The sequence below is a fragment of the Melospiza melodia genome, unplaced genomic scaffold (assembly GCF_035770615.1).
Source record: "Melospiza melodia melodia isolate bMelMel2 unplaced genomic scaffold, bMelMel2.pri scaffold_28, whole genome shotgun sequence".
In the NCBI taxonomy this organism is placed as follows: Eukaryota; Metazoa; Chordata; class Aves; order Passeriformes; family Passerellidae; genus Melospiza; species Melospiza melodia.
This window is the reverse complement of record NW_026948600.1, coordinates 8669296-8680433: the sequence shown is the minus strand read 5'-3', so window position 1 is coordinate 8680433 and position 11138 is coordinate 8669296. Positions and strand designations below refer to the sequence as shown.

Sequence of the window (11138 nt, the reverse complement as noted above, 5' to 3'; positions counted from 1 at the left end):
TGGGAGTGAAGTGGCAAGATGGACGGCATAAGATTCCTACAGATGTCATCAACAAGATCACAGCAATGTCTCCACCCACCAATAAGAAAGAGACACAAGCTTTCTTGGGTGAAATAGGTTTTTGGAGGATGCATATTCCTGAGTACAGCCAGATCGTGAGCCCTCTTTACCTGGTCTCCCGCAAGAAGAACAATTTCCAGTGGGGCCCTGAGCAGCAACAAGCCTTTGTCCAGATCAAGCAGGAGATTGCTCATGCAGTAGCCCTTGGCCCAATCAGGACAGGACCAGAGGTAAAGAACATGCTCTACTCTGCAGCCGGGAACCATGGCTTGTCCTGGAGCCTTTGGCAGAAGGTGCCTGAGGAGACTCGGGGTCGACCACTGGGATTTTGGAGTCGTAGCTAGAGAGGCTCTGAAGCCAACTACACTCCAACAGAGAAAGAAATCCTGGCTGCCTATGAAGGAGTCCAGGTGCCTCAGAGGTAAAAGGCACTGAAGCACAACTCCTCCTGGCACCCCGACTACCGGTGCTGGGGTGGATGTTCAAAGGCAAGGTTCCTTCCACTCACCATGCCACCAGTGCTACATGGAGCAAGTGGATTGTTCTCATCACTCAGCCCGTATAGGTAAACTGAATCACCCTGGGATTTTGGAGGTCATTACAAATTGGCCTGAAGGTGAGAATTTTGGTGTCACAGATGAAGAGGAACAAGAGCCAGTGACACGTGCTGAAGAGGCTCCTCCCTATAACCAACTGCCCCCAGAGGAAACACGCTATGCTCTTTTCACTGACAGTTCCTGTCGCATCATAGGGATGAACTGGAAGTGGAAAGCAGCCGTATGGAGCCCCACACGACAGGTTGCACAAGCTACCGAAGGAGAAGGTGGATCAAGCCAACTTGCTGAACTCAAAGCTGTTCAACTGGCCCTGGACATTGCTGAGAGAGAGAAGTGGCCAAAGCTCTACCTCTACACTGATTCATGGATGGTAGCCAATGCTCTGTGGGAATGGCTGGAGAGGTGGAAAGAGGCTAACTGGCAACATAGAGGGAAACCAATTTGGGCTGCTGATGAGTGGAAAGACATTGCTACCAGGGTAGGGAGGCTACCTGTGAAAGTCCGCCATGTAGACGCCCATGTACCCAAGAGTAGGGCCAATGAGGAGCACCAAAACAATGAGCAGGTAGACCAAGCTGCAAAGATAGGGGTGTCCAAAATAGACTTAGATTGGGAACATAAGGGAGAGTTATTCCTAGCTTGATGGGCCCATGATGCCTCAGGCCATCAGGGCAGGGATGCCACCTATAAGTGGGCACGAGACCGAGGGGTGGATCTAACCATGGATAGTATTTCTCAGGTTATCCATGACTGTGAGACGTGTGCTGCCATCAAGCAGGCCAAGCGAGTGAAGCCCCTGTGGTATGGTGGGCGGTGGTCCAAGTACAAGTATGGGGAGGCCTGGCAGATTGACTACATCACACTGCCCCAGACACGCCAGGGCAAGCGCTACATGTTGACCATGGTGGAAGCCACCACTGGATGGTTGGAAATCTACCCTGTGTCTCATGCTACAGCCTGGAACACCATCCTGGGCCTTGAAAAGCAAGTTCTGTGGAGACATGGCACTCCTGAGAGGATCAAGTCAGACAATTGGACTCATTTCAAGAACAGCCTTATCAACACCTGGGTTAGGGAACATGGCATTGAGTGCGTGTACCATATCCCCTAGCATGCACCAGCTGCAGGAAAAGTGGAGAGGTACAACGGACTACTAAAAACCCAGTTGAAAGCTCTGGGTGGGGGATCTTTCAAGAATTGGGAGCAGCATTTAGCAAAGGCCACCTGGTTAGTTAACACCCGAGGTTCCACCAACCGAGCAGGTCCTTCCCAGTCTGAGTCCCTGAATGTAATAGAAGGAGACAAAGTCCCAGTGGTACATATCAGAGGTTTGTTAGGGAAGACTGTGTGGATCAATTCTGCCTCGAGTACAGACAAACCCATTCGTGGGGTTGTCTTTGCTCAGGGACCAGGCTGCACGTGGTGGATCATGCAAAGAGATGGAACAACACGATGTGTACCTCAGGGAGATCAGATTGTGGGGTAAGAATGATGTGCAATATCACTGTTCATTGGATGTTACTGCCATTGTCTGTACATTAAACCATACAGACATGAGATAGAGGGAAATGTGTAAGTGTTGAAGGTCTGGGCAAGTGGAAGAGGCAGAAGGAAATTTGTAAGTGTTGAAGGTCTGAGCAAGTGATAGATGGAGCTTTAAGTGACTAAAGTGAAAAGGGGGAATCCTGCAGCTCTGTAATATAGGGCCTGGATTCAGTGGTCCAGTGTGGGGATGTGATGAAGGCATGATGGGTATTGCTTGTAATTTTGGAGAAACAGATGGAAATATGAATAATGCATGATGTGTTGTAGTATGTTGATGATACGGGGATAAGGGGTGGAATGTCCTGGGGTGACGTTATGATGCTTGTATCCCCATTCATCTGTTCTGTGCCTTTAAGACCGGCTCTGAAGAGTGGAAGTTTTGTTTGGATTTCTCTTATCAGGGACACAGAGACGGGCAGTACATAGGGCTGTTTTTTGCTTCTTGCTTTCAGCTTGCTGCTTTCCTTGCTCTGTTTTCTGCTCTCGCTTCTGCTCTGCTTTGGCCTCTGCTTTTTAGCTAGTTTAGCTAAACAGTCCAAATTCCTTCCTGGACTGTTTCTCCTCTCCTGTTTCTGTGACCATCTCGAACCTGCTCCGGACTGGGACCCGGGAACACCGAAGGTTTGGCTGCAGCAGCTGCCCCAGCGCCAGAGGGACTGAGAACAGAGCAACCACCCCCGAAAGAGACTTTCTGATTTTGTCATCTTTCTCAGAGCGGTGTCATCGGGTATTGTTCATTTTGTGTGCTGGGGGGTGCTGTGCCTGAAATAAACAGGTTCTTTCCACCTCTCTTCAAGGAATTTTTTCCCAAACCAGTTGGGGCGAGGAGCCGTGTGGGTTTTACTTTCTGGATGGGCCCCCTTTGCAGATTCTTTAACAAATTTGCCCTAAACCAGGACAGTCCCCAAGGTCCCCAATGTCCCCAGTGCCCTCAATGTCCCCAAGGTCCACAACCTCCCCAGTGCCCCCAATGTCCCCAATGTCCCCAAGGTCCCCATCACCCCAACATCTCCAATGTCCCCAGTGTCCCATCACCCCAACATCTCCAGGGTCCCCAATGTCCCCAATGTCCAAACATCTCCAATGTACCCGAGGTTTTCCAATGTCCCCAAGGTCCCTATCACACCAACATCTCCAATGTCCGCAGTGTCCCATCACCCCAACGTCTCCAAGGTCCAAACATCTCCAAGGTCCCCATCACCCCAACATCTCCAAGGTCCCCAATGTCCCCAACGGCCCCAACACCCTCTATGTTCGCAAGGTCCCCAAGGTCTCCAAGGTCCCAAACATCTCCAGTGTCCCCAAGGTCCCCATCATCCCAGTGTCCCCCAGGGTCCTAAAGGTCCCCATTGCTCCAACATCCCCAATCTCCCCAGTGTCGTCCATACTCCCAAGGTCCTCAAGGTCCCCAACATCTCCAATGTCCCCAAGGTCTCCAATGTCCTCAGTATCCCCAAGGTCCCATCACCCCAACATCTCCAGTGTCCCCAATGTTCTCCAATGTCCCCAAGGTCCCCAAGGCCCCATCACCCCAGTGCACCTGATGTCCCCAGTGCCCCCAATGTCCCCAAGGACCCACAGGTCTCCAACATCTCCGATGTCCCCAAGGTTCCCAAGGTCCCCATTGCCCCAACATCTCCAATGTCCCCAGTGTTTTCCAATGTCTCCAATGTCCTATCACCCCAACATCTCCAGTGTGCCCAAGGTCCCCATCATCCCAATGTCCCCAAAGTCTCCAATGTCCCCATCACCCCAACATCTCCAATGTCTCCAACATCTCCAATGTCCCCAAGGTCCCAAAGGTCCCCAACATGTCCAATGTGCCCAACAACCTCCATATTCCCAAAGTCCCCAACGTCCTCAAGATTCCCAAGGTCTCCAACATCTCCAAGGTCCCCAAGATCCCCATCACCCCAACATCTCCAACATCTCCAAGGTGCCCAAGGTCTCCAAGGTCTCCTCACTTGTGTCCCCTCTCCCCCAGGCTCGTCCCCGGTGTCCTGCCACCCTGTCCTGACGGGTGACGCGCTGCTCCTGGTGGTGGCCCAGCTGCCCCGGGTGTTCCTGTGGGGCACCGGTGGCTTCGCGCCGCACGCGGACATCCCGCACACGGACATCCCACACTGGGACATCCCGTCATGGGGACATCCGGCACAGGGACATCCCGCACTGGGACATGTGGTTATGGGGGTCCATCAGGGTTATGGGGTCATGTGGTTATGGGGGTCCATCAAGATCATGGGAGTAACCAGGGTCATGGTGTTATGGGGTTCCATCAGGGCCATGTGGTTATGGGGGTCCATCAGGGTCATGGGGTTATGGAGGTCCATCAAGGCTGTGGGATTATGGGGGTCCATCAGGGTCATGGGGGTCCATCAGGGTCATGAGGGTCCATCAAGGTCATGGTGGGTCAGCAGGATCATGGGGTTATGGAGTTCCATCAGGGTCATGGGGTTATGGGGATCCATCAAGGTTATGTGGTTATGGGGGTCAATCAGGGTCATGGGGGTCCATCAAGGTCCTCGGGGTTCATCAAGCTCCTCGGGGTCCATCAAGGTCATGGGGTTATGGAGGTCCATCAAGGCCATGTGGTTATGGGGGTCCATCAGGGTGATGTGGTTATGGAGGTCCATCAAGGTTATGGGGTTATGGAGGTCGATCACGGTCATGTGGTTATGGGGTTCTGTCGCAGGAAGGAGACCAGGACACCAGATGGTTCATCACAGGTCCAGTTTATTGAAGAAAGCTTCAAACACTTATACAGCAAATAATACGCTTATGAATATTCTGTAAGCCAAGCAATCTATTGGTTAAACTATACCATGAACTCTTCCTCATTCCTTAGGGGTTACATCTCTCTTTTCTCATGTCTCTTTCACTATTTGTTATCCTACTACAGCTAGGCCCAAGGACACACTATCTCACAGGTGCAGGACTGGGAATTAGCCATGGCTTTGTACTTTTCCAATCTCCAGCCTCCTAAATTTCCCAACACTTCCCCTGTTTTTATTTTTTATGAAAAGCAAAATTCTATGGGCTAACTGTGTCACACTCTTTGCAACACAAAAACAGGCAATTCTAACAACTAAAGAGTATTTCAAACAGTATTCTCAGCTAGCAAGGTTTCTCTCTTACAAGGGATCTAAGCCAGGGAAACAAACAGAAAAGGCTATCACTATTTATAAGATATGCTATATAACAGATACAAACAGGATTCTATGTGCTACAAGGCTCAAACAAAACTCAGGTGTGCTAATACAACTTACAAAAATAAGCTAAAGGAGTAACATGTGCACAGGTTTCACCTGCATTGATTGTCTCGTAAGTTTGCTTTCTATTCTCAAACAGCAGATATACTTCAAACAGGAACAGCTTTACTCTCAAATGCTTCTGATTGTCTCTTTTAACTAAAGTTTCTCTGATGTTCACACAAGAACACTTTGCACACTTTTAATTCATAAAATAAACATCTATCATAAAAGCATAAATTTATCTAACATCACTTAAACTTAATAGTACCTAGAATTAAAATACTTTAAACATTTAAACTTAACAAAACTAAACCTTAACAATATTTAACATTTAATGGCACTTAATAGGTAATTTAACTTAAACTACTTAGTAACAAATAAAACTTACTATAGAAAGAGAATATAGCAATTACTATAACTTACTTACAGGCCTGATTCTAAAATACTAATCTAAAACAAGTTTCTTCACGTATTTGCTGCAGCATTTTTATACTTAAATGCACTTAAACATAAAAAGTTTTTTTCAAGGTATACCTGTGGAGAAATTCTTTTGAATTCAGTGCTTGCTTTTACATTTATCACATCTAAACAAGGCTTAAAAAATACAAAAAACACACTCATTACATCTTACTTCTACAACCATTTGACACATTTTTAACATTTTTAAATTTTTTCAAAATATAATTCCAGAGTTTAATGTTCTACTGACTGAGTTAGTTGGGCTTCTGATATTTAAAGTCTCTTTCACAGTCTCTGCTAGGAAAAACAAAAAGTCCTTTTAACTTAGGTGAAAAACGTCTTGACCATAATGGTCCTCGGTGTCGTTTGTTTATTATCACTGGCTTCTTAATTGCAGTAGAAATCTTTCTTTTGTTGACAAGAGTTACATTTATTAAGCTGTTAGGTCTCACACTGAAGCTTTTGCCGGCTGCGGGGCGGAGGGAGAGTGCTCCCGCTGGAAGAAGCGCTCCGGTCCCGTGGTGCTTGTGTCGGAGGGGGCGAACCCCCCGCTGCTGCCGCCGCTGCTGCAGCTACAGCGCAGCATTTCAGGCGGCCGCTCGCCACGGCTGCTCCCCATGGCGGAGCGCCCATGCCGAGTTCGGAGCAGCACAGCCTCGCAGGCGTCCCGAGCCGCAGCTGCTGCTTTGCACTCAGAGACGTGCTGAAGTGTATTGTGTATCACCCGCCATGGCTTGCTCGGTTTCTTTGCTGACTTATCATCTTCTAACACTGCTTCCCACAGTATATCCCCAGATTTTCTCCATTCCGAGAGTTCATGGGGGTTAAGGAAAATTTCTTCAGCGTATCCGTAGGCTAATAACAAATCTATCCCCTTTATCCCTCGCCATTCTAGATACGCGGCGGATAACTTATATGCTGCTTGCCTTTTCATACCTCTTTCGTGAGCGCTCTTGCAGCTTTCCAGGCTTCCGGCAGCACGTATGGCTCAGGTCACCGATGTGAACCCCGAGCATTCTTCAAAATTCTGGCACCTATGATTTAAAATATATTATGTTGTTGTCATTTACAGAATACACCCTGTGGGAAGAGGAATGGAAGTGTTTATTATGCTAATAGTAATGAGTATGCTAATAATGAGGCAAGGGCGGAATTGACAATCAACCATCTAGCTGGAGAAGGACAACACAGCCTACCAGATGACCAAGCAGCAGGTATCCTCAGAGAAGTATTGGATGATATCAAAGAGATGGCTTTGAAAGCTTTAATCCAGGTATTGGATGGTAGCACCCCCAATATGGACTGCCTTGGGTGTCTGCAGCTAAAGATTTAGGACAATCAGACCATCCTGGTTACCTGTTGAGTAAGCAAACCAATGCTATTCCCTCACACTGAGTGGCCTGCTCTCAGACATAGAGACCATCAAACATGCCACCTTGCAGAACAGCGATAGAATTTTTATTCTGGGCACATGGGCATGGCAGTGTAGACTCTGAGGGCATGTGTTTCATGAAGCTCTCCATCCACAGCGAGTCAATCCACAAGAGCATTGAAGTACTGAATGAAGAGTTCAAGAAGCTTCAAGTGGAAAACAAAGACTGGGTCAATGAACTCTTCCAATCCAAGGGACTAAAGGGTTGGAAGATGTCTATCTAAAAAAGGACATTTATTTTCTTAGCTGTTGTTGTATTGTAAATTGTCTCATGTTTGTTTGGATGCTTTTAGAAAGTCTTACAAAATTCTTTCAGTTCCATCTTGGTAGTAAAACAGAAAGAGGGAAGATACCCAACACAGGCTCCTCATGGACTCCTTGGAGGAGAGAACTGGAGGTCAGGATGGCACAAAAACCTCTCAGACTAAGTATGGGCAAGGAAATCCTTAAAAGTACTTAAAGTATTCTTAAATCCATAAAGTACATTAAAAACCTTAAGTATCTAAAGCCATTAATGAGCCCCACTGAGTGACAGTACAAAGCTCTCCAGGGACTCGTTAAAGCAGATAATTGGGGCCATGATTGCACAAACCTCTCACAGAGTCAGTATCAAAAGAGAAACACCAAGTTCCTTAAAAAACCTGAAGTAGGCTGAAGTACTAATGAGCCCCAATGAGTGTTGTTACTGACAAAGCCTCTCCAGGGAATAATTAAAGCAGATAATTGGAGGCCATGATTGCACAAACCTCTCAGAGACTCAAAGGCAAAAACCAAACCCAAAGTCCTTTGAAAAACCTGCAGTCCCTACAGAGAGCATTAAGGAGCCCCCAGGGCCAGTCCTGAGCAAGGCTCCCCAGGGACTCCTTCCAGCAGATCCTTGAGGCCACTGGGATGTCGGCTAGGGGCGGATGCTGAGGGCAGGACAAGGGGCTGACAGTGCCCAGCCTGGCTGGGGCTGTACCAGGAGGCCCCAGTGCCTCAGGACAAGGTGTCTCCTCACAGCCCTTGCTGGCACAGACCTTACTGTGTCCCAGGGCACCAAGGCTTTGCTTCTCTTTGTCCCCACCTGTCATCACTGTCTCCAGTTCTCTGCTCTGCCTGGGGCCTGGGGACACTTTCTCAGTTGTGTCCCTCAGTGGGACCCATTAAAAGTCCAAGAAATTTTGGAGTTGGATTCTGACTTGGAGTTCTGGAGAGGTTTCCTCAGCTCCCTGTCAGGGACTGATGTTCATGGCCTGAACACAAAGCCCCAGAGGCTCAATAATGTCTATGTGCTGTGTCTGTGCTGCTGAGCTGGGCTGGGCTGCTGGCACAGAGTCAGCTCCTGGTAACCAAGAAGAGCTTCAAAAGCACATTTCTCTCGATGAGCAGCTCTTCTGCCAGCCCAGCAGGGCTGGGGCACTGCCTGCAGCCACCCTGGGCACAGCACACAGGCACAGAGAGCTTCAATCAGTCAGGGCTGGGAAGGTGCTGAGAAGTGCCTGGGGCAGAATCACTGCCAGCCCTTGGCACAGGAACCTCTGGCTGCAGGACAATGCAGCTGCAGTTCCTGGAGCCATCTCCTAAAGCTGGAACATCCCAATGTCTACAGACCCTGTGAGTACATTCTCTGATTGTCTCTTGTGCAGAGCAGCCAGAGGTGCCCAGGGCTGTCCTGCAGAGCAGGGTCCTGCAGCCCAGGGTGCTGTGCTGGGGCAGGGACTCTGCTGCCTGCCAGGGACAGCTCTCAGCCAGCCCTGGCAGCTGCTCCCAGCACTGGGGGACAAGATCTGGGTGGGAGGAGACAGCTGGTCAGGCTTGGAAGTGTTCTCCTTGTGTGGGGAGGATGCTGCATTGTTTAGGACTGCTTCCAGTTTGCCATTTCCCTGCAGAACTTTTCCAAGTAGATTATGCAGGGGGAACGGCGAGGCAGGGGATGCATAAAAGGGAAAATCCTGGTTTTTTTAATCTGCTGTTCTGGTTGCCTGGATGTGAAATTGCACATAGATATTCCTCTCTCAGTTCAGGCAGAAAAAATAAAACAGAATTTTCCTTATATCTGAATTAATTGGGTAGTTATTGAGATCAGCACAGGGCCTCTTAGAAGCAGGATCACTGTTGCTTTTCCAGCCTCTTCAGGGTTGCTCTGACGTTGTGATCAGAGCCTGCAGAGCCAGAGCTGCCCCTGGGAAGTGTCTGAGCTGGGAGGGGTTTGCAGGGCAGAGCTTAGCCCCCAGGGCAGGGCTGGGCTCTGGCACCACTTGCAGGTCCCAGCCCTGGGCACAGGGATGCAGCTGCTGGCAGGGACAGCTCCAGGCATCAGAGCCCTGGGAAGGCAGTGGGGGGAAAGTGCCCCGAAGCTGTTCTGGGATATTTAAAGTTCTCTCTCAAACCCAACTATTCCATGATTACTTTTTTTACAGATCCCCATGCCAAGGCACAGCAAATGTCCAACAGCAGCTCCATCAGGCACTTCCTCCTGCTGGCATTGGCAGACACGCGGCAGCTGCAGCTCCTGCACTTCTGCCTCTTGCTGGGCATCTCCCTGGCTGCCCTCCTGGGCAACGGCCTCATCATCAGCGCCGTAGCCTGTGGCCACCACCTGCACACGCCCATGTTCTTCTTCCTGCTCAACCTGGCCCTCACTGACCTGGGCTCCCTCTGCACCACTGTCCCCAAAGCCATGCACAATTCCCTCTGGGACACCAGGAACATCTCCTACGCAGGATGTGCAGTCCAGCTATTTTTTTTTTGTCTTTTTCATTGCAGCAGAGCTTTCCCTGCTGACCGTCATGTGCTACGACCGCTACGTGTCCATCTGCAAACCCCTGCACTACGGGACCCTCCTGGGCAGCAGAGCTTGTGCCCACATGGCAGCAGCTCCCTGGGCCTGTGCCTTTCTCTATTCACTGCTGCACACAGCCAATACATTTTCCCTGCCCCTGTGCCATGGCAATGCCCTGGGCCAGTTCTTCTGTGAGGTGCCACAGATCCTCAAGCTCTCCTGCTCCAAATCCCACCTCAGAGAACTGGGACTCATTGCTATAAGTTCCTGTTTGGTATTTGGTTGTTTTGTGTTCATTGTTTTCTCCTATATGCAGATTTTCAGGGCCGTGCTCAGGATTCCTTCAGAGCAGGGACGGCACAAAGCCTTTTCCACCTGCCTTCCTTACCTGGCTGTGCTCTCTCTGTTCCTCAGCACTGCTGCATTTGCCTACCTGAAGCTGCCCTCCATGTCTTCCCCATCCCTGGATCTGGCCCTGTCAGTTCTGTACTCGGTGATGCCTCCAGCCCTGAACCCCCTCATCTACAGCCTGAGGAACCAGGAGCTCAAGGCTGCAGTGAGGAGATTGATGGCTGGATGGTTTCAGAAACATTAAACTGCTGTCCAATTTCTGCAAATCACCTATAATAAAATCATCTTTGATACTTCTTATTGGCTTCAGTGTGGAAGTTTGTTTTGTTTGCTTTATTTTTTTTATGTTATCCACAAAGATGTCATTCTTTCTGCCATTTGCCATTTTGTTTCTCTCCACCTTGATTTGTGGCCACAGACTGTGTCAATGAGGGGTTGCACTCTTGATGGCTTTAAATGAACTAAAGGACCTCCCAGCCGAGTTTTCTGCAGAGATGCCCTTTTGTTGCCTTCTCTGGAGCTGCAGCAGCAATGTCTGTGTGCAGAGCTGGGGGCAGATCAGTGCTGGCCCAGCAGCTGTGCCCCGCAGCAGCAGCAGCACTTGGTGTTGCCAGTGCTGCTGCCGTGGCCCTGCTCCCCTGCTCTGGTGGCCTGCTGTTGCTGTAGGGCCTGAGTGCTCTCGGGGCCGGGCACAGCCCTGGGGGTGGCAGTGCCGGGGC

General features: G+C 49.6%; 1 protein-coding gene across 1 annotated transcript; it reads left to right on the top strand.

The window, feature by feature from the left end:
- Positions 1-10051: 10051 nt before the first annotated feature.
- LOC134433940 (olfactory receptor 14J1-like) lies at positions 10052-10651 on the top strand (the record flags this gene model as incomplete). Its single annotated transcript, XM_063182627.1, has 1 exon — positions 10052-10651. A coding segment is annotated over one exon (600 nt), but the record flags the coding sequence as incomplete, so codon positions are not given.
- Positions 10652-11138: the final 487 nt, after the last annotated feature.